The sequence below is a fragment of the Bos indicus genome, chromosome 9, assembly GCF_029378745.1.
Source record: "Bos indicus isolate NIAB-ARS_2022 breed Sahiwal x Tharparkar chromosome 9, NIAB-ARS_B.indTharparkar_mat_pri_1.0, whole genome shotgun sequence".
Lineage (NCBI taxonomy): Eukaryota > Metazoa > Chordata > Mammalia > Artiodactyla > Bovidae > Bos > Bos indicus.
Window position 1 is genome coordinate 54545463 of NC_091768.1, and position 24941 is coordinate 54570403.

Here is a 24941-nt window from a genome sequence, read left to right on the forward strand (position 1 = left end):
AATGTTATAATTAAAATTTTAGACAATTTTATACTAAAAAGTTGAAAAAAATGTTTGAGGGCTTCCTTGGTGGCTCAGACAGTAAAGAATCTGCCTGCAATGCAGAGACCCCAGTTCAATCCCTGCATCAGAAAGATCCCCTGGAGAAGGAAATGGCAACCCACTCCAGTATATTCTTGCCTGGGAAATCCCACAGACAGAGGAGCCTGGCAGGCTACAGTCCATGGGATCAAAGAGTCCAACACAACTTAGCAACTAAATGATTAATGAAATGTTTATTTTGGCATTACTTTTAATGTTCAGTTGAACTGAATATGGACAGAGAATGCAGCCTGTATGGTTATGTTTTTTTGTGAATTTATTAAGATTAATGTTGCTAACTACTACACAACCAATTTTTGAAAAGCATCCTTGGATTTTAAAAATAATTTCTATTCTCTTGCTATTCATTGTAAAAATTTCCTTTGTAGTGCTATTCAAAATCCTTTTAATTATTACTTCTATTTGCTTCCATGATTCATTAATTTCTGAAATAAATGAAATTTTCCCACAGTTGTAACACATCTTACTATATGGGTAGAATATACTTGATCTTATAACTGCCTTCAGACTTTCACCTGCATTTTTTAGGTACATGAGTGTATGAGTGTGTCTGTGTGTGTGTGTACATACATGTATGTATGTGTATACAAGGTTTAAATTAAAATCCAATTTTGACAGATTTTTAGACAGTAGTTTGTTTTCTATCTTAGAAATATTTAAACTCATATGGTTAACAAAATTTATTTTTAGTAAATCTTTGACATCCAAGACACTTAGATATGTAAATCTCACTAGATGGTTTAGTCACTCAGTCGTGTCCAACTCTTGTGACCCCATTGACTGTAGCCTGCCAGGCTCCTCTGTCCATCGGATTCTCTAGGCAAGAATATTGGGAGTGGGTTGTCATTTCATTAGCTTTATAAAAGAACACTGCAATTCTCTCTTTTCTGCCATAATGAAAATAGAACATATACAGAAAAATTTTAATAGAATGGAACATTAGCAAATTATACTCTAGATGAGGTTTGGAACTCAGAAATTTTTCATGAGAAAATATATTATTATAAAAGATTCTAAGCCATTATTTTCACATCAAGTTTTAATTAAAATGACTACTACAAAAATTGCAATTACTCTCCTCATATCCCAAAGAATAATCCATGAATATTTTATTATCAAATTGTCAATAATTTGATAATAAAATACCTTTAGAAGTTCTAGTTCTTGATAGCAATGTAGGGGGATTCATAACTTACCTCCTACCAGGGACACACCGAATCTACAACTATACAAGGAACAATTTTCTCTGAAAGAAATCCAAAAACTAGCTGAGTGACTCCTACATACTAGTGAAAAAAATAAAAAGACTGATACTGAAATGGGTAGGAGAGGCTGAGTCACAATCTAACTATAAACTCCACTCCTGGTATGGAGACCCACAAATAGGAGGAAAACACACAACTCTTGAGCTTCTTTTTGAGGAGCAAACAATTTGAACTCTATATCTGGTACCCCAGCTTTTCAGACCTGCACCTGAGCAACAAACACCTAAAACATTTCACTCTGATAGTTAACAAGGCTCGTGTCCATGATACACACGAGGCTATAGCGAACTCAGAAAAATTACATAGACAGTTCAAGAGGATTCTCTATGCCAACACCCAAGGCCCAGCAAAAAGACAGACGATTAAAACTGCCTAGTCTTTCTGTAAAAGAGACTTAGACACTTATATTAAAGCTTCAGTTTAAGTGGCAGGCATCTAATTTAGGGCATACCTAGAAGCTTACTGAATACTCTCCAAAGACCAAAAAGGCTGGCAAGAGCCACGCTGGTGTCCTCTTCCATCTCACTCCAGGTCACCAGTATCTCCCAGAAAGAAACTTGTGCACATGTCTGGTGGCTTGGTTTTTGCTGCGGCAGCTAAGGAGGTACTACCTTGATCATCTGGCTCTGGCTGTCACAGTGGTTAGCATTTGTCAGCCCCGGAGGACTGAAACAAGTGGAGAAAGAGAACATAAGCAGCAACAACTCAGTGGACAAAGCAGAGAGGTAACAGACAGGCATCCAGTCTTTCTGTGAAAGAGGACTATTGTCCTATTTTCATAGATTTGGCCTGAGGGGAGGGCGTCAAATTAAACACAAGTCTAGGGCCAGCTGCAATCTTGGGAACGAACTGGACATCAACTTCACAAAGACCCCGTGCCCAGCCCCAGGTCACTGGTAACCTCTGAGAAAGGAGCTTCTGCCCATATTTGGTGCACCAACTTCTGTGGTTGCTGTCCAGAAGAAATAACCCTTGATGCCTGGCTCTAGTGGCTGGTGGGTCTTGAGTTCATGGATCTATTTGGATGACACAAAGGAAGAAATGGTTCTTAACTATCATGCAGGACTCCGTACACAGAGAGCAGAGTGAAAGGTCCATCTCCCAGATGTCCATGGAAAGAGGTGTCTATGTATAACTTAAAAGCTGCTGCCCAAAGTCTGGCCTGAAAGTTTCAACCAAGATGAATTTAAGAAGACCCACACTAATATATAATACAAATAAATTGTCAAAAGTTAAAGGACAGACAGACTCTTTGAAGAAGCAAGAGAAAAACCTCTTATATAAAAGGGAACCCCTATAAGACTATTAGCATATTTTCTAGTTGAAAAAATATAGAAGGGCATGGTATTTTAAAGCTCTGAAAAAAATTAAACGGCCAAAAAAGAATACTCTGCATAACAAAGTTATCACTCAGAGTTGAAAGAGATTTAAAAAGTTGTCCAGAAAAATAAAACGTAAGAGTAATGACCAATAGTCCAGTCCTACAAGAAATGTTAAAGGGACTTTTGAAGATGAAACAAGGAAAAAATATAAACATATAAACCTCACTGGTAAAAATTAAAATATAGTAAAATTAGAAAAAGCTAATGTAAACAAGATTAATCACTTCTATAAAGTGCTAGCATGAAGGTTAAAAGACAAACAGTAAAAATAATTATAAGCACAGTAATTGTCAGTGAATAAGCAAGGTAAGATGATGTAAATGAAGACTTCAAAAATATAAAATATGAGTAAGTAAAAACATAGAGCTTTAAACTGTTACCAAAGTTAATTTGTTGTCAACTTAAAATAGACTATTATAAATATAAATTGTTTTATGTAGGCCTTATGGTAACTATAGAGCAAAACCTAGAGTAGGGACACAAAAGATAAAGAATATAGAATTTAAGAATGCCACGACAGAAAATCATCAAATCACAAGAGTAGCAAGAAAAGTAGAAAGAAAAAAAAAAAAAGAAATTATAAAAGAGCTATAAAATTATTAACAAAATGGCAAGAACTCCATACCTATCAATAATAAAAAGTCATCTTTATCTTACCCACGAGATTCTCACAAATGTACAAACATGTGTGTACAAACACACACAGACTGAAAACAAAGGGATGGAAAAATATACCCCACACTCTTGGAAACCAAGAGAAAGCTGTAGTGGCAACACTTATAAGAGATAAAGTAGAACATAAAACAAAGACTATAATAAGAGACAGAGGAGAAAGAGGTCATTACATAGTGATAAAGGGATCAATATAATAAGAGGATAGAACATTTGTAAATATGTTAGCACCTAACATAGGAGCATCTAAATATAAATACAAATATTAACAGACCTAAAGAGTAAAACAGCCACACAATAATAACAGAGGACTTTAATACTCCACAGACATCACAAATAGATATATTTCTAGAAATACAACCTTCCAAGACTAAATCATTAAGAAACAGAAAAATTTGAACAGACTGGTAGGTAACTTAAAAGGAAATAATCAGTAATCAAAAATCTCCAACAAACAAAACCCAGCATCAGACAGCTTAACTGGTGAACTCTACCAAATATTCAAAGAAGAATTAATACTAATCCTATCAAATTCTTCCAAAAATTTGAAGAGAAGGGAATACCTCCAAACTCATTATATGGGACAAGCAATATGCTGATACTAAAAGCAGTCAGGACACCACAATAAAAGATAATTAAAAGCCAATAACCCTGATGAACAGAGATGCAAAAATTCTCAACAAATATTAATAAGCTGAATTCAACATACAACAAAAGGATCATACATTGTGATCAAGTGGGATTTATTTCCAGGATGCAAGGATGAATTGACACCCTCAAATCAATGTGATACACATTCACAAAATTAACCATATAATTCATATGAGCATCTCAAAAAAAGCAGAAAAAAAGCATTCAACAAAATTCAACACCCATTCATGATACAAACTCTCAACAAAGTGAGTATAGAGAAAAAGTACTTCAACAAAATAATGGCCGCATATCACAATACTGCAGCTAAAATCAGACTCAAGGGAGAAAAGCCGAACGTTTTTTTCTCCATGATCAGCAACAACTCGGGGATACCTACTCTCACCACTTTTATTCAATACAGCACTGGAATTCATAGCCAGAGCAATAATGTAACAACACAACAAATGAAAGGCATCAAATTCAGAAAAGAAGGAGAAAAATAGAAACTGTGTTGTCTCTATTTACAGACAACAATACGTTGTCTCTATTTACAGACAACAACATGTGACATCCTGAAAACTCTTAAGACTTCACTGAAAAACTTTAAACGAACAAATTCAGTAAACTTGCAGGATATAAAAATCAATATACAAAAATCTCTTACATTTCACTAAGAATGAATGAAGAAAGATAAATTCATGAAACAATTCCACTTATCACTGCATCAGAAGGAATAAGCTACCTAGAAATAAGCTTAACAGAGGAGGTGAATGATCTGTACCCTGAAAACTATATGTTAATGACAGACATTAAAAAAACACAAGTATATGTTAAGATATCCCACACTCGTGGATTGGAAGAGTTAATATTATTAAAATATCCATATTACCAAAAGCAATTTATAGATTCAATGAGATACTAAAGGCATTTTTCACAGAAATAGAACAAACAATTCTAAAATTTGTATGCAACCACAAAAGACCCTACTGCTACTGCTGCTGCTAAGTCACTTCAGTCGTGTCTGACTCTGTGCGACCCCAAAGACGGCAGCCCACCAGGTCCCGCCGTCCCTGGGATTCTCCAGGCAAGAACACTGGAGTGGGTTGCCATTTCCTCCTCCAATGCATGAATGTGAAAAGTGAAAGTGAAGTTGCTCAGTCGTGTCCAACTCCTAGCGACCCCATGGACTGCAGCCTACCAGGCTCCTCCATCCATGGGATTTTCCAGGCAAGAGTACTGGGGTGGGGTGCCATCTAAAGCCAAAGCAATCTTGAGAAAAAGGAATGATGTTGGAGGCACCATACTTCATTTCAAACTATATTACAGAACTATAGTAATCAGAATAGTTTGGTATTGTCATAAAAATACATAGATCAATGGAATAGAATGCAGAGCCCAGAAATAAATCCAGGCACCTGTGGTCAACTAATTTGCAACAAAGGAGCTAAGAATATACAATAGGGAAAGGACAGTCTCTTCAATAAATAGCATTGGAAAAACTGAACAGCCACATGCAAAAGAATGAAACAGAACCACCTTACACTATACACAAAAAATATCTAAAAATGGACTAAAGTCTTAAGCATAACATCTGAAAACATAAAATTTTTAGAAGAAAACAAAGGTGGTAAGCTCCCTGAAACTAGTGTTGGCTGTGACTTTTTTGGATTTGACACCAAAACCAAAAACAACAAAAGTGAAAATAAACAAATGACACTACATCAAACTACAGAGCTTCTGTACAGCAAAGGAAGCCACTAACAAATGAAAAGGTAATATAACAAATGGGAGAACATACCTGCAAACTGTGTATCTGAAAAAATGTTAATATCCAAAATATATAAATGAGTCCTATTAACACATTAGCAAAAAACAAACAAACGCTTTGAAAAACGTGCATCACTTCTGAATAGACATTCTCCCTAGAAACATATACAGAGAGCCAACAGGTACTTGAAAAGGTGCTCAACGTCACTAATCATCAGGGAAATGCCAATCAAAACCACACTGAGATAGTGCCTTATACCTGTACGAATAGCTATTATCAAAAATTAAGAAATAAGAACTGTTAGTGACCATGAGAAGAAAAGGGAACACTTGTTCACTTTGGTGGGAATATAAATTGATGAAGCCACTATGAAAATAGTATGGAGCTTCTTGAAATAATTAAAAATAGAAATATGCTATCCTGCAATTCTCCTTCTGGGTACTTATCCAAAGGAAGCAAAAGCACTAACTTGAAAATACATCTGCATCATTATTTATAATACCCAGGAAATGGAAGTGCTTATGCTGGAAGCATCCATAATGATGAATAACAAAAAATGGTGTGTGTATACACACACACACACACAAATATTATATTATTCAGTCAAAAACAAACAAACAAACAAACCAGGAAATGTTGCCACTAGTGACAACATGAATTAACCCTGAGGGTGTTATGCTAAGTGAAATAAGTCTGTCAGAGAAAGACAAAAACCATATGATCTCGCTTATATACAGAATCAAAAACAAAACAGCAATCACACACACACACACACACACACGTGCACACAAAACATAAAACAACCAACTCATAGATACAGAGAACAGGTTTGTGACTGCTTGAGACAGGGGGTGGGTAAAGTGTGTGAAGACAGTTAAAAGGCATAAACTTCCAGTTATAAAACAAGTAAGCTTCCAGGATGTAAAGTACAGCTTCATAACTATAGTTAATAATACTGCATGGTATATTTAAAACTTGCTAAAAGAATACAACTTAAAAATCCTCATCATAGCAAACAGACAAAAAAAAAAAACAGCACTATGTGTGGGGATAAAAGTTAACTAGACTAATTGTGACAATTATTTCACAATATATACATATATCAAATCATTATGCTGAACACCTTGAACTAATCTAATATTATATCTCAATAAAATAAATTAAATACCTTCAGATTATATTTATGAGCTTTATCCAAAATAGTTGGCACCAAGTTATCAGTAGGTTCTCCATTCTCATCATTCAAATCAGGTGGGTACCAAGATAGGGCTAGTACACCTAATAGAAACGACCAAAAAGAAAATAAAAATAAACATAGGAACAGAAAAGACTACAGGTATTGTTAAAAGAAAAAAAAAAGGCAGACAAGGGCAGTATTAACAATAAAAAGAAACATATTCAAATAATGTTATTTTGTTACTTTACTTAGATATCACTTTTAGTTATTCGATTACTTGGTATACTCAATACTTTAACCTTTTTCTCAGGCATTAGTATCTTTTAATTAACAGATTTTAGTTTTTAAAATAAGTTTTAGATTTACTGAAAAGCTGTACAGAAAATAAGAGTTTCTGCATTCTCCTCTCCTACTCACCATCCTCCCACGCCATACAGTTTTTCCATTAATATTAATATCTTACATCAGTGTGGTAAATTTGTTACGACCGTGATGAACCAATGTAGATATATCATTTTTAACTAAAGTCCACAGGGTTTACATTAGGGTTCCCTCTTTGTATTGCACAGTTCTATGGCTTATGACAAATGTATAGTGTCATGAACCCACTATTTATTACAGTATCACACAAGGATAGTTTTACTGCCTTCAAAACCCATTGCACTCCACTTAATAACTCCTCTTTCTTCTTTTCAATCCCCCAGAAAATAACTGATCTCTTTACTGTCTCTATATATTTTGTCTTTTTCAGAATGTTATATAGATAGAATCATAAAGTAATATTTTCAGACGGGCTTCTTATACTGTGAAATGTGCACTGAAGTTTCATTCATATCTTTTTATGACTTGACAGCTCATTCTTTTTATTGCTAAGTAACATTTCAGTCTATCAATATGCTGTAGTTTATCCATTTACCTGTTGAAGACATCTATGTTTCTTAAAAGTTTTGGCAATTATAACAATAAACCTGCTATAAACATATAAGTGCAAATTTTTGTGTGGATCAGTATCACTTAACAAAAGACTCAGTGATTTTAAAATTACAGTTTATCCCTATAATACCTACTTGCTTTTGAACTAATAAACTACAAAAGGAAAGTTTTAAAAACAATAAGCTTGCAAAGAAATTACTAACTAGAGGAAGAAATCTTTGAAATCAACTAATTCAAAGCCTCATTTAAAGCAAGAGGCCACTAAAAGTATGGTGAAAGTGAAAGTGTTAGTAGCTCAGTCACGTCTGAGTCTTTGCCACCACATGGAGTGTAGCCCACCAGGCTCCTCTGTCCGTGGAATTTTCCAGCAAAAATACTGGAGTGCGTAGCCATCCCTTTTTCAAGGGATGTTCAGGGATCGAACTCAGGTCTCCCACACTGTGGGTAGATTCTTTAGTTTGAGCCACCTCTAAATCATTTAACAGACTCTTTATGACAAGAAGAAAAATACAATGTTATCAAAAGACAAGCATGTGGAAATGAAAATAGAAAACAATAAAGGCAAAGTTAGAAACCGGCAGAGAACTAAATTTAAGACTTAAACCTTGTGTTACCTATGTCATGTAAAAACAGAAGGGCTTCCCCAGTGGCTCACTGATAAAGAATCTGCCTGCCAATGCATGAGGCATGGGTTCAATCCCTCAGTCAGGAATATCCCCTGGTGAAGTAAATGGTAACCCACTCCAGTATTCTTGCCTGGGAAATCCTGTGGACAAGGAGCCTGGCAGGCTATAGTTCATAGGGTCACAAAAAGAGGTGGATACAACTTACCAACCAACCAAACAAAGCAAATACAAGAAAACCAATACAAACAGAGCAGTTCCACCTACAGAAACAAAACAGAACTCGGAGGTTAAGTTAACAGAAAAAAAGGTATCTGTCCCCTATACAATTTTATTTTATGAAAAATATAAAAACAGCAACAAGAACACTGAGGCAGAAAAAAAATTATAATACATGGGGCTCCAAGGGAGCTTTTAGTTAGCCATGAAAGCAGTCATTAAAAAAAAAAAAAAAAAAAAAGTGATGAGGAAACTCTGGAGACAACTGATCAAACATTTAAGCTGCCAACGTTCCCAGCTTTATAAAAAGTACATCAATTTCTTGCAATGTGATTGTAAACTTCATATAAATTGATTGCAAAGTATCACCAATGAAAAGCAACAATACAAATTTTCTCAACATGGGACCTATCGAAAAACCCTGGGGAAAAAAAATGGAGAAAGAACATGAGAAAAGTATATAAAGTAGAAACATACAAAAGAAAGTTTATGCCACAGAGTTCAGAAAATTATGAACATGGCATGTTTCCATGAAATTAAAAGCAAAACAAGATTCCTGTTTCTAATAGTAGATTAGGATACTCAGACCAAAATTCCAAAAAAAAAACAAATTATTAAATAAAAATGGGAACAAAAAACTTCCAAAAGTCAAAGAGCTGAAGACAGTAAAGAACTACCTACCTGTCTAGAATGAAGTGAAAATGTGAAGTCCGAGAGGTAACTGAGCAAGGAAGTCAGTCTGCCCTAAGCATAACTGGTAGAAGTAAACCAGCCCTCAAAGTCAGTAGATGAAATCCCAGGTGGACAATGCATGGGAAGTCCTCTAACCCCACAGAGAATGTAAAGTAGCTAGTATTTCCTACTGTATTGGCAAACACAGATATAGCATATTTTCATTATCACAGAAATTTCTATTGTACAGCATTGCTAATACACTGATTCTACAAACAACTTACCAACTGGTTCTTGTCCAGTGATTTTTCTTCCTCTTTATCCTTGCTGAAGATATACTCTAAGGCTTAGGGAAAATGTTCCTTGTTCTTCCTTATCCTATCATTGTGTTTCAGCTGTTTTACTGTATCAATTATCACTTCTACATGTTGAATTATATCCCCATATTGTGCTCCATAATCCAATTTATCTTTGTACAGTGTATTTTGGGCTGTGTTACTCATGAGCTTTGAATAAGTAATGGCCTGGGAACCAAGCCAATGATGGTCCTACTTCGGGAGGGGAACTGGTCCATTTAAAATGTTAATGAGGGGAGGAGCCAAGATGGTGGAGGAGTAGGACGGGGAGAACACTTTCTCCCCCACAAATTCATCAAAAGAGCATTTAAACGTCGAGTAAATTCCACAAAACAACTTCTGAATGCCGGCAGAGGACATCAGGCACCCAGAAAAGCAACCCAACTCTTCGAAAGGAGAGAGAAGAAATACAGCTCCACCCACCAGAACACCGACACAAGCTTCCCTAAGCAGGAAACCTTGACAAGCCACCTGTACAAACCCACACACAGTGAGGAAACGCCACAATAAAGAGAACTCCACAAACTGCCAGAATACAGAAAGGACACCCCAAACTCAGCAATTTAAACAAGATGAAGAGACAGAGGAATACTCAGCAGATAAAGGAACAGGATAAATGCCCACCAAACCAAACAAAAGAGGAAGAGATAGGGAATCTACCTGATAAAGAATTCCGAATAATGATAGTGAAATTGATCCAAAATCTTGAAACTAAAATGGAATCACAGATAAATAGCCTGGAGACAAGGATTGAGAAGATGCAAGAAAGGTTTAACAAGGACCTAGAAGAAATAAAAAAGAGTCAATATATAATGAATAATGCAATAAGTGAAATTAAAAACACTCTGGAGGCAACAAATAGTAGAATAACAGAGGCAGAAGACAGGATTAGTGAATTAGAAGACAGAATGGTAGAAATAAATGAATCAGAGAGGATAAAAGAAAAACGAATTAAAAGAAATGAGGACAATCTCAGAGACCTCCAGGACAATATTAAACGCTACAACATTCGAATCATAGGGGTTCCAGAAGAAGAAGACAAAAAGAAAGACCATGAGAAAATACTTGAGGAGATAATAGTTGAAAACTTCCCTAAAATGGGGAAGGAAATAATCACCCAAGTCCAAGAAACCCAGAGAGTACCAAACAGGATAAACCCAAGGAGAAACACCCCAAGACACATATTAATCAAATTAACAAAGATCAAACACAAAGAACAAATATTAAAAGCAGCAAGGGAAAAACAACAAATAACACACAAGGGAATTCCCATAAGGATAACAGCTGATCTTTCAATAGAAACTCTTCAAGCCAGGAGGGAATGGCAAGACATACTTAAAGTGATGAAAGAAAATAACCTACAGCCCAGATTATTGTACCCAGCAAGGATCTCATTCAAGTATGAAGGAGAAATCAAAAGCTTTTCAGACAAGCAAAAGCTGAGAGAATTCAGCACCACCAAACCAGCTCTCCAACAAATACTAAAGGATATTCTCTAGACAAGAAACACAAAAACGGTGTATAAACTCGAACCCAAAACAATAAAGTAAATGGCAACGGGAACATACTTATCAGTAATTACCTTAAATGTAAATGGGTTGAATGCCCCAACCAAAAGACAAAGACTGGCTGAATGGATACAAAAACAAGACCCCTACATATGTTGTCTACAAGAGACCCACCTCAAAACAGGGGACACATACAGACTGAAAGTGAAGGGCTGGAAAAAGATTTTCCATGCAAATAGGGACCAAAAGAAAGCAGGAGTAGCAATACTCATATCAGATAAAATAGACTTTAAAACAAAGGCTGTGAAAAGAGACAAAGAAGGTCACTACATAATGATCAAAGGATCAATCCAAGAAGAAGATATAACAATTATAAATATATATGCACCCAACACGGGAGCACCGCAGTATGTAAGACAAATGCTAACAAGTATGAAAGGAGAAATTAACAATAACACAATAATAGTGGGAGACTTTAATACCCCACTCACACCTATGGATAGATCAACTAAACAGAAAATTAACAAGGAAACACAAACTTTAAACGATACAATAGACCAGTTAGACCTAATTGATATCTATAGGTCATTTCATCCCAAAACAATGAATTTCACCTTTTTCTCAAGCGCACATGGAACCTTCTCCAGGATAGATCACATCCTGGGCCATAAAGCTAGCCTTGGTAAATTCAAAAAAATAGAAATCATTCCAAGCATTTTTTCTGACCACAATGCAGTAAGATTAGATCTCAATTACAGGAGAAAAACTATTAAAAATGCCAACATATGGAGGCTGAACAACACGCTGCTGAATAACCAACAAATCACAGAAGAAATCAAAAAAGAAATCAAAATTTGCATAGAAACGAATGAAAATGAAAACACAACAACCCAAAACCTGTGGGACACGGTAAAAGCAGTCTTAAGGGGAAAGTTCATAGCAATACAGGCACACCTCAAGAAACAAGAAAAAAGTCAAATAAATAACCTAACTCTACACCTAAAGCAACTAGAAAAGGAAGAAATGAAGAACCCCAGGGTTAGTAGAAGGAAAGAAATCTTAAAAATTAGAGCAGAAATAAATGCAAAAGAAACAAAAGAGACCATAGCAAAAATCAACAAAGCCAAAAGCTGGTTCTTTGAAAGGATAAATAAAATTGACAAACCATTAGCCAGACTCATCAAGAAACAAAGGGAGAAAAATCAAATCAACAAAATTAGAAACGAAAATGGAGAGATCACAACAGACAACACAGAAATACAAAGGATCATAAGAGACTACTATCAACAATTATATGCCAATAAAATGGACAACGTGGAAGAAATGGACAAATTCTTAGAAAAGTACAACTTTCCAAAACTGGACCAGGAAGAAATAGAAAATCTTAACAGACCCATCACAAGCATGGAAATTGAAACTGTAATCAAAAATCTTCCAGCAAACAAAAGCCCCGGTCCAGACGGCTTCACAGCTGAATTCTACCAAAAATTTAGAGAAGAGCTAACACCTATCCTGCTCAAACTCTTCCAGAAAATTGCAGAGGAAGGTAAACTTCCAAACTCATTCTATGAGGCCACCATCACCCTAATACCAAAACCTGACAAAGATCCCACAAAAAAAGAAAACTACAGGCCAATATCACTGATGAACATAGATGCAAAAATCCTTAACAAAATTCTAGCAATCAGAATCCAACAACACATTAAAAAGATCATACACCATGATCAAGTGGGCTTTATCCCAGGGATGCAAGGATTCTTCAATATCCGCAAATCAATCAATGTAATACACCACATTAACAAATTGAAAAATAAAAACCATATGATTATCTCAATAGATGCAGAGAAAGCCTTTGACAAAATTCAACATCCATTTATGATAAAAACTCTCCAGAAAGCAGGAATAGAAGGAACATACCTCAACATAATAAAAGCTATATATGACAAACCCACAGCAAACATTATCCTCAATGGTGAAAAATTGAAAGCATTTCCTCTAAAGTCAGGAACAAGACAAGGGTGCCCACTTTCACCATTACTATTCAACATAGTTTTGGAAGTTTTGGCCACAGCAATCAGAGCAGAAAAAGAAATAAAAGGAATCCAAATTGGAAAAGAAGAAGTAAAACTCTCACTATTTGCAGATGACATGATCCTCTACATAGAAAACCCTAAAGAGTCCACCAGAAAATTACTAGAAATAATCAATGACTACAGTAAAGTTGCAGGATATAAAATCAACACACAGAAATCCCTTGCATTCCTATACACTAATAATGAGAAAACAGAAAGAGAAATTAAGGAAACAATTCCATTCACCATTGCAACGGAAAGAATAAAATACTTAGGAATATATCTACCTAAAGAAACTAAAGACCTATATATAGAAAACTATAAAACACTGGTGAAAGAAATCAAAGAGGACACTAATAGATGGAGAAATATACCATGTTCATGGATTGGAAGAATCAATATAGTGAAAATGAGTATACTACCCAAAGCAATTTATAGATTCAACGCAATCCCTATCAAGCTACCAACAGTATTCTTCACAGAGCTAGAACAAATAATTTCACAATTTGTATGGAAATACAAAAAACCTCGAATAGCCAAAGCGATCTTGAGAAAGAAGAATGGAACTGGAGGAATCAACCTACCTGACTTCAGGCTCTACTACAAAGCCACAGTTATCAAGACAGTATGGTACTGGCACAAAGACAGAAATATTGATCAATGGAATAAAATAGAAAGCCCAGAGATAAATCCACGCACATATGGACACCTTATCTTCGACAAAGGAGGCAAGAATATACAATGGATTAAAGACAATCTCTTTAACAAGTGGTGCTGGGAAATCTGGTCAACCACTTGTAAAAGAATGAAACTGGACCACTTTCTAACACCATACACAAAAATAAACTCAAAATGGATTAAAGATCTAAACGTAAGACCAGAAACTATAAAACTCCTAGAGGAGAACATAGGCAAAACACTCTCCGACATACATCACAGCAGGATCCTCTATGACCCACCTCCCAGAATATTGGAAATAAAAGCAAAAATAAACAAATGGGACCTAATTAACCTTAAAAGCTTCTGCACATCAAAGGAAACTATTAGCAAGGTGAAAAGACAGCCTTCAGAATGGGAGAAAATAATAGCAAATGAAGCAACCGACAAACAACTAATCTCAAAAATATACAAGCAACTCCTACAGCTCAACTCCAGAAAAATAAACGACCCAATCAAAAAATGGGCCAAAGAACTAAATAGACATTTCTCCAAAAAAGACATACAGATGGCTAACAAACACATGAAAAGATGCTCAACATCACTCATTATCAGAGAAATGCAAATCAAAACCACTATGAGGTACCATTTCACACCAGTCAGAATGGCTGCGATCCAAAAGTCTACAAATAATAAATGCTGGAGAGGGTGTGGAGAAAAGGGAACCCTCTTACACTGTTGGTGGGAATGCAAACTAGTACAGCCACTATGGAGAACAGTGTGGAGATTCCTTAAAAAACTGGAAATAGAACTGCCTTATGATCCAGCAACCCCACTGCTGGGCATACACACTGAGAAAACCAGAAGAGAAAGAGACACGTGTACCCCAATGTTCATCGCAGCACTGTTTATAATAGCCAAGACATGGAAGCAACCTAGATGTCCATCAGCAGATGAATGGATAAGAAAGCTGTGGTACATATACACAATGGAGTATTACTCAGCCATTAAAAAGAATACATTTGAATCAGTTCTAATGAGGTGGATGAAACTGGAGCCTATTATACAGAGTGAAGTAAGCCAGAAGGAAAAACATAAATACAGTATACTAACGCATATATATGGAATTTAGAAAGATGGTAACAATAACCCGGTGTACGAGACAGCAAAAGAGACACTGATGTATAGAACGGTCTTATGGACTCTGTGGGAGAGGGAGAGGGTGGGAAGATTTGGGAGAATGGCAATGAAACATGTAAAGTATCATGTGGGAAACGAGTTGCCAGTCCAGGTTCGATGCATGATGCTGGATGCTTGGGACTGGTGCACTGGGACGGCCCAGGGGGATGGTATGGGGAGGGAGGAGGGAGGAGGGTTTGGGATGGGGAACACATGTATACCTGTGGCGGATTCACTTTGATATTTGGCAAAACTAATACAATTATGTAAAGTTTAAAAATAAAATAAAATTGGAGAAAAAAAAAAAAAATAACTATAAAAAAATAAATAAATAAATAAAATGTTAATGAATCCTTCAGAGTAACCTGAAAGGTTTCTCTAAAATATGTCGACCAAGTAGCATTTATACATAAAATCTATTAGAGCATATTTCTACCATTCCAATTGCTAAGTGAAAAAGGATACTCTTTAAGGTCCATTCTTGGAACATTAGTATATTAAATGCAGATCACTTCATATAATGATCACGTCCTCCCTCCACATCACTTATCACAAGACCTTCAATATAAGTGAAACCCAACAATAATATTTTTGTTAAGCTAAGTGATTCTAAACAGGGTAATACTTAAGAATACAGGTAGGAAACAGACAGACCCAGAAAATTCAGTCCAATTTTGTCATCTGATAGATGTTTATCTTTAGGTAAGTTAGCCTACTTAAGTCTTCACATTTGTAAATGGGAATAAATTTAGTTCATAACCTAAAAGTCTGTTTTAAAAATCATACATGAAAGAATGCATTATGCAGAGTGGGACTTCTTCCAAAAAGTAATTTAAAAAATTTATAAAAAGAATTATTAAATAAAATATCTAAGACAGTAAAATGGTAAGTAAATTTGTTTTTGTTTACCTCAACAGAGCTTGTGATAGTTTCTCTTATATATGGGGAAAACAGTGCTTCTTTCAAACATCTAAAACAGTGCTTCTTTCAAACATCTCAAACATTCTTTCAAACATCTCAAACATTCTTTCAAATTAAAGATTTCATAGAAAGAAAGGCAAAATGGAAATGCCATTTCCATACATAAACACTACTACACAGGATGACAATTTCAAAAAAAAATAAGACATTATAAAAAACAAGAAAAATAATGCACAAAGCATTCAATAGAGAAAGACTGGCTCAGATCTGAAATAGATGTTGATATCATTAAACAAGGAATTTAAAATTATTATTATGATTTAATGTTAAAAGATCTAATAGGAAAATAGTCAACATGTAAGGTCAGGTGGGAAATACTAGCAGAGAGATGAAAATTAAAACAACTAAATAGAAATGCTGGGGGGAAAAAAAAAAACAAGCAAAAAAATCACTAAAGGTAATAATAAAAAATGCCTTCAAAAGATTCATGAACGTCAGAGCCTCTGAGGAAAGGGTCATGTAATTAGGCAAGTCACAAGAAATTATCAAAAAAATGATTGGGGCAAAAAATACAAAACAAATGCATCCAATACCTCTGGGATAAATTTCAAAGCTCTAATATACATATTTTTAACCTTACGATTTGAGACTGGAGAAGGGAATGACAGACAAACCACTTCAGTATTCTTGCCTTGAGAATTCTGTGAATAGTGTGAAAAGGCAAAAAGATATGACAACAGAAGATAAGCCCCCCAAGTCCGTAGGTGTCCAATATGCTACTTCAGAAGAGCAGAGAAATAGCTCCAGAAGAATGAAGAGGCTGGGTTGAAGTGGAAAAGACGCTAAGCTGTGGATGAGTCTGGTGGTGAAAGTAGAGTCCGATGCTGTTAATAACAATATTGCATAGGAACCCAGATTGTTAGGTACATGAATCAAAGTAAATTGGATGTTGTTAAGCAGGAGATGGAAAGAGTGAACACTGACATCTTAGTAATCAGTGAACTAAAATGGACGTGAATGGGTGAATTTAATTCAGATGACCATTATATTTATTATTGTGAGCAAGAAACCCTTAGAAGAATAGAGTAGTCCTCAGAGTCAACAAGAGAGTCCGAAATGCAGTACTTGGGTGTAATCTCAAAAACAACAAAAAGATCTCAGTTCATTTCCAAGGCAAACCATTCAACATCACAGTAATCCAAGTCTATGCCACAACCACTGATGCTGAAGAAGTTGAAGTCACATGGTTCTAAGAAGACCTACAAGACTGTCTAGAATTAACACCAAAAAAGATGTCCTTTTCATATTAGGGACTGGAATGCAAATGTAGGAAATCAAGAGATGCTTAGAATAACAGGTAAGTTGGATTTGGAGTACAAAATGAAGGAGGGCAAAAGCTAACAAGAGTTTTGCTAAGAGAACACACTGGTCATGGCAAACACCCTCTTCCAACAACAGAATGATTCTACACGTGGACAACAATGAAATCAGACTGATTATAATCTTTGCAGCCAAAGACAGAGAAGCTCTATACAGTCAGAAAAAAAAGACCTGGAGCTGACTGTAGCTCAGATTATGAGCTACAAATTGAAAAACTCAGACTTAAATTGAAGAAAGTACAGAAAACCACTAGGCTATTCAGATATGATCTAAATCAAATCCCTTATGATTATACAGGATAAGTGACAAACAGATTCAAGGGATTAGATCTGAGAGACAGAGTGCCTGAAGAACTGTGGACAGAGGTTCATAACATTGTACAGGAAGCAGTGACCAAAACCATCCCCAAGAAAAAGAAAGGCAAAAAGGCAGAATGGTTGTCTGAGGAGGCCTTACAAAGAGCTGAGAAAAGAAGAGAAGCGAAAGGCAAAGAAGAAAGGTACATATATACACAAATGAATGCAGGGTTCCAGAGAATAGCAAGTAGAGATAAGAAAGCCTTCTTAAGTGAACAATGCAAAGAAATAGAGGAAACAGTAGAATGGGAAAGACTAGAGGCTTCTTCAAGAAAATCAGAGATACCAAGAGAACATTTCATGCAAACACAGGACTGATAAATGACAGAAATGGCAAGGACCTAACAGAAGCAGAAGAGACTAAGATGAAGTGGCAAGAATACACAGAACTCTACAAAAAAGCTCTTAATGACCTGGATAACCACGATGGTGTAATCACTCATATAAAGTCAGATCCTGGAATATGAATCATGTGGGCCTTAGAATATACTACTAGGACCATAGCTAGTGGAGGTGACGGAATTAAAGCTCAACTATTTCAAATCCTAAAAGAGAATGCTGTTGAAATGCTCTATTCAATATGCCAGCAAATATGGAAGACTCAGCAGTGGTCACAGGACTGGAAAAGGTCATTTTTCATTCTAATCCCAATTCTAATGCCAAAGAATGTTCAAACTACCAAACGACTGCCCTCATTTCACATGCTAGCAAGGTACTACTCAAAATTCTTCAAGCTAGGCTTCAACAGTACATGAACCAAGAATGTCCAGATATAAAAGGTGGATTTAGAAAAGGCAGAGGAACCAGAGATCAAATGGTCAACACTTGCTGGATCATAGAATAAGCAAGCAATTAAAAAATCTACTTCAGGTTCATTGACTACATTAAACACTTTAACTGTGTGGATCAGAACAAACTGTGGAAAATTCTTAAAAAGAGAGAGGAATACCAGAGCATTTTACCAGCCTCCTGAGAAACCTGTATTCAGGACAAGAAGCAACAGTAAGAACTGGACATGGAACAATGGACTGGTTTAAAATTGGGAGAGAAATACATCAAGGCTGAATACTGTCACCCTGCTTATTCAACTTATATCATGTGAAATGCTGGGCTGGATGACTGTAAAGTTGGAATCAAGATTGAGAGGAGAAATACCAATAACCTCAGATATGCAAATGATACCACTCTAATGGCAGAAAGTGAAGAGGAACCAAAGGGCCTCCTGATGAGGGGTAAAAAAAGAGTGAAAAAGCTGGCGTAAAACTCAACATTCAAAACACAAAGATCACTGCATCCTCCAGTCCCATCACTTCATGGCAAATAGATGGGGAAATTAATAGATTTTTGTCTTCTTGGGCTGCAAAATCATTGTGGATGGTGACGGCAGCCACGAAATTAAAAGGTTCCTCCTCCTTGGAAGAAAACCTATGACAAACCTAGAGAACATATTAAAAAAAAGCAGAGACATCACTTTGACAACAAAGGTCCGTATGGTCAAAGCTAATTTTTTTTTCCAGTAGTAATGTACAGATGCGAGAGTTGGACCATAAAGAAGGTTGAGCACCGAAGAATTAATGCTTTCAATATGGTGCTGGATAAGACTCTTGAGAGTCCCTCGGACACAAAGAAATCAAGCAGTCAATCCTAAATGAAATCTACGCTGAATATTCATTGGAAGAACTGATGCTGAAGCTCCAATACTTTGGCTACCTGATGCAAAGAGCTGTCGAACTGGGAAAGATTCTGATGCTGGGAAAGATTGAGGGCAAGAGGAAAAGGGGGAGACAAAAGATGAAATGCTTGGATGCCATTGTCAACTCAATGGACATGAGTTTGAGCAAGCTCTGGCAGATAGCGAAGGACAGGGAAGATGGCGTGCTCTAGTTCACGTGGTTGCAAAGAATCGACATGCTTTAGTGACTGAGTAACAACAACAAAGCAAATAGCAAGCACTAAATGTAATCATAAAAAGTTTAGTTAACCCAAAGGAATACAGAATAAGAGAAATAAAAAATGGAAGAAATATAAAGACTGAGAAGACAGTAGATTTCAATCAGTCCAACAACATAAATAAACCATATTATGAGAAAAGAAGTGAAAGGCAAAGGAGAAAAGGAAAGATATATCCACCTAAATGCAGAGTTTCAAAGAATTACAAGGAGAGATAAGAAAGCCTTTGTCAGTGATCAATGCAAAGAAAAAGAAGAAAACAATAGAGTGTGAAAGACTAGAGATCTCTTCAAGAAAATTAGAGATACCAAGGGAATACTTCATGCAAAGATGGGCAAAATAAAGGACAGAAATGGTATGGACCTAACAGAAGCAGAAGATAGTAAGATGAGGTGGCAAGAATACACAGAAGAACTATACAAAAAAGATCTTCATGACACAGATAATCATGATGGTGTGATCACTCACCTAGAGCCACATAGCCTGGAGTGCGAAGTCAAGTGGGCCTTAGGAAGCAACACCACAAACAAAGTTAGTGGAGGTGATGGAATTACAGCTGAGTTATTTCAAACTATTGTACAATTGCATTCATCTTACATGCTAGCAAAGTAATGCTCAAAATTCTCCAAGAGAGGCTTCAATAGTATGTGAACTGAGAACTAGATTTAGAAACGGCAGAGGAAACAGAATAAATTCCCAATATCCGCTGGATCATAGAAAAAGCAAGAGAATTCCAGAAAAACATCTACTTCTGCTTCATTGATTACAATAAAGCCTTTGACTGTATGGATCACAACAAACTGTGAAAAATTCTTAGAGAGATGGGAATACCAGACCACCTTCCTTGCTTTCTGAGAAATCTGTATGCAGGTCAAGAAGCAAGAGTGAGAATCAGACATAGAACAAAAGACTGGTTCAAAACTGGGAAAGGAGTATGTCAAGGCTGTATACTGTCACCCTGCTTATTTAACTTATATGCAGAGTACATCATGAGAAATACCAGGTGGATAAAGTACAACCTGGAATCATGATTGCCAGAAGAAATAGCAATAACTCAGATATGCAGATGACACCACCCTTATGGCAGAAACCAAAGAAGAACTAAACAGCATCATGATGAAGATGAAAGAGGAGAGTAAAAAAGCTGGCTTATAATTCAACTTTCAGAAAGTGAAGATCATGGCATCTGGTCCCATCACTTCATAGCAAATAAATGGGGAAACAATAATAGACTTTATTTTCTTGGGCTCCAAAATCACTGCAGATGGTGACTGCAGCTATGAAATTAAAAGACACTTGCTCTTTGGAAGAAAAGCTATTACCAACCTAGACAGCGTATTAAAAGGCAGAGTCATTACTTTGTGACAAAAGATCATATAGTCAAAGCTATGGTTTTCCCAGTACTCACGCATGGATGTGAGAGTTGGACCATAAAGAAGGCTGAATGCCAAAGAATTGATGCTTTTGAACTGTGGTGTTGGAGAAGACTCTTGAGAGTCCTTTGGACTGAAAAGTGATCAAACCAGTCAGTCCTAAAGGAAATCAGTCCTGAATATTCATTGGAAGGTCTGATGCTGAAGCTGAAGCTCTAATGCTTTGGCCACCTGATATGAAGAGCTGACTCATCAGAATAGACCCTGTTGTGGGGAAAAATTGAAGGCAGGAGGAGAAGGGGATGACAGAGGTCGAGATGGTTAGATGGCATCACCAACTTAATGAATATGAGTTAGAGCAGGCTCTGGGAGTTGGTGAAGTACAGGGAAGTCTGGCATGCTGCAGTCGATTGGGGTTGCAAAGAATCAGACATGACTGAGTGACTGAACAGAACTGAACCATATGCTGTGTCCAGGAAAGTCACTTTAAGTATAAAGACAAAGATAAGTTAAAAGCTAAAGAATGATAAAAGATACAGGAGACAAAAGTTAATCAAAGAGAGGAGCAGTTGTAATAATAATGTGAAATAATGTAGACTTCAAAACAAAGAATATTACCAGCATAAAGACGGATTATTTTATAACAGTATAGGTCTCAATTATCCCCAATGATATAACAGTCCTAAATGATTATGTACTTAAAAAAGACCTCAAAATATATGAAGCAAAATCTGACAAATCTGAAAGGAGGAATAGATGAATCCACAATTTTTTTCTGAAGACTTGAAAACTGCTTTATCAGTAATTGATAAAAGAAACAGAAAATAGAAAAGGATAAGAAGATCTGAACAATACCGTCAAGAATGTGAACTAACTGACATTTATAAGATAGTCCATTCAACAGCAGCAGAACACACATTCTTTTACCAAGGAATCAATGAAACCAAAAGTTGGGTCACTGAATGAGTCAACAATAATAATCATACTCTACAAACACTGACCAGAAAAGAAGAACAGAAATGGATTATCAAAAGTAGATGTGTAAGAGGCTCTAAAAGCATTAGAAAGAAATAATACATACAATTCTATGTCCAAGAACTAAAAATTTCAATGAAATAGACCAGTTCTTTAAAAAATAAAAGTATATAAAGTCACTGTAGAATAAATAATATGAACAGTCCTATGTCTATTAATGAAATTCATTTTGTAGTTAAAAAAAATAATGAACCTACCAGCCCAAAAGGATTTCACAGGTGAATTCTATCAAGGTAAGAAAGAAAAAAAAACCAGTTCTATGAAATCTCTTCCAGAATATGAAAGAAGGAAGACTTCCTGACTAATTTCATGAGGTCATAAACTAATCTAACAACAAAAGACAAAACACATCAAAAAAGGAAAATCACAGACCAATGTCTCCAATATTTCATATGAAAAAGGATGCAAAATCCTTTAAAAAGATTGTAGGAGACAGGAAGAATAAAAGAAAAGCAGGCTCCAGCAAGGACCGCAAAAGAAATTTATAATTACTGATAAACTGGATGCTATAAGGCATGAGACTCTTGGAACAAGTCCAGAGGGAACAGTTCATAATCTTGAAAACAAGATATGATCCTGAGGTCGGAAAACCGACCCCAGACTGTTTCTCAACTGGCGTCTCAGAGTCACATGTTTTACGTATCTGGTGGAAAATCTATAGATGAGAGTATTAGTCTTAGTTACTGATTTGTTATTGATGACTGTTTCCTAATTACTCAATGGTTAATGATCATTTTGTTCTTTGGCCCTGAAGGCCACATGAGTTATAGTTTAACTCCCCGCTTATCCTTTCATTCATGGCTGAAAGTATAATCAAGCTGGCTTGGATTCAGTTTCAGCACCTTCACCTCGGAGCAGCGTTGGTCCCCTGATCCTCGCTTTTCTCTGAATTCTTGTGTCTCGTTTCTCATTCTCTCGCCAGTTCGCACTTTCAGAAACCCTGCTTGTCGAGCTGGTCTCGACAAAAGATGAGCAAATAGGATTTAGCAATATACAAATAGGATAACAAATCATCACCAAATAGGGTTTATTCTAGGAATAAAGAATGAGATTCAACATTTAAAAACTAATCCATATAAGTAACTATGTTAAAAGTAAAGATTAAACTGCCAAAGGATTAAAGAAAAAAAAATTAAAGGGGAAACTGGAAAACACTTAAGAGATGAATAAAACAAAAATATGATATAACAAAACTTATGTGGCCAAAGTGATACTAAAGGGTAAACTAATAGCTGTAAATGCTTACATCTATAAAACAATGAAAATCTCAAACAAGTTAACTTTACAAACTTAAGGAACTAGAAAAAGAACAAAATAATTCAAAAGCTAGAAGAGGAAGAAGATAATAAAAGCTTAGATAAGATATAGATGAAACAGAAAATAGAAAAATAATGGAGAAAATCAATGAAACCAAACTTTGGTTTTCAGAAGAGGTCATAAAATTAACAAACCTTAGCTGGATGAACTAAGAGGAAAAGAGAGACGGTGGAAATTACTAAAATCAAAGACAACAGTGAGAGTATTACTACTGATTATACAGGAGCAAAATGATTTTTATAAAGTACCAGGAACAATTTTATACCAGCAAATTTGATAGCCTAGATAAAATGGGCAAATTCCTAGAAGCTCAAAACCTACCCAGACTGAATTATGAAGAAATAAACAATTTGAATAGACATCACTATTTAGGAAATTGAATCAACAAACAAACATCTCCTGACAAAGGAAGAAAAAGCCCTAAACGAGATGGCTTCACATGGGTGAATTCTACTAAATATTTAAAGAAGAAATGAAACAATCATTGTCAAACTGTTCCAAAAGCCAAAGAGGAGAAAACATTTTTGATCTCATTCTATGATATCTGTATTACCTTAATAGCAAAGCAAGACCAAAACACAAGAAAACTATAAACTACTATCCCTTATGAGCATTGATGCAACTCTTCAATAGAATGTTAGCGAGTTGAATTTGGCAGCACACTAAAAGGATTACACAACATGACTAGGTATGGTTTATCCCTGGAGTGCTAGGATGATGCAACACATGGAAACTGATCAATGCAATATGCTGCCTTAACAGAATGAAGGGAAAAATAAACGGTCATCTCAAATGATGCAAAAAAAGCAACCGGCAAAATTCAACACTTTTTCATGAAAACGCTCAAATGCTAGGCATAGAAAAAATAAAACAAAGCTACCATAAGAGAAATTTTATATGAAATAGCCACATTGAACAGCATACTCAATACCAAAAGACTAAAAGCTTTTCCTCAAAGATTAAGAACAAGGCAAGGAGGTCTACCTTCACCACTTCAATGTCACACAATACTAGAAGTTCTAGACAGCAATTAGGAAACAGAAAGAAGTAAAAGGCATTCATATTGGAAAGAAAGCAAAATTATCTCTGTTTACAGATGATATGATCTTATATGTAGAAAACTCTAAAGATTCCACTACACAAAACAAATATTAGAATAAGCGAATCACTGAAAGATGAACTCCCCAGGTCAGTAGGTGCCCAATGTGCTCCTGGAAATCAGTAGAGAAATAGCCCCAGGAAGAATGAAGAGATGGAGCCAAAGCAAAAACAACACCTAGTTGTGGATGTAACTGGTGGTGGAAGTAAAGTCTGATGCTGTAAAGAGCAATACTGCATAGGAACCTGGAAGGTTAGGCCCATGAATCAAGGTAACCTGGAAGTGGTCAAAA

At 35.8% G+C, this 24941-nt stretch overlaps 1 protein-coding gene across 1 annotated transcript in view; it reads right to left on the reverse strand.

Moving 5' to 3' along the window:
- Positions 1-24941, reverse strand: part of MANEA (mannosidase endo-alpha) — an 86840-nt gene that overhangs the window by 27988 nt on the left and 33911 nt on the right. Inside the window, exon 3 of the mRNA XM_070796061.1 lies at positions 6991-7100. Coding sequence (XP_070652162.1) covers positions 6991-7100 — 110 coding nt within the window. The remainder of the gene's footprint in view (positions 1-6990; positions 7101-24941) is intronic.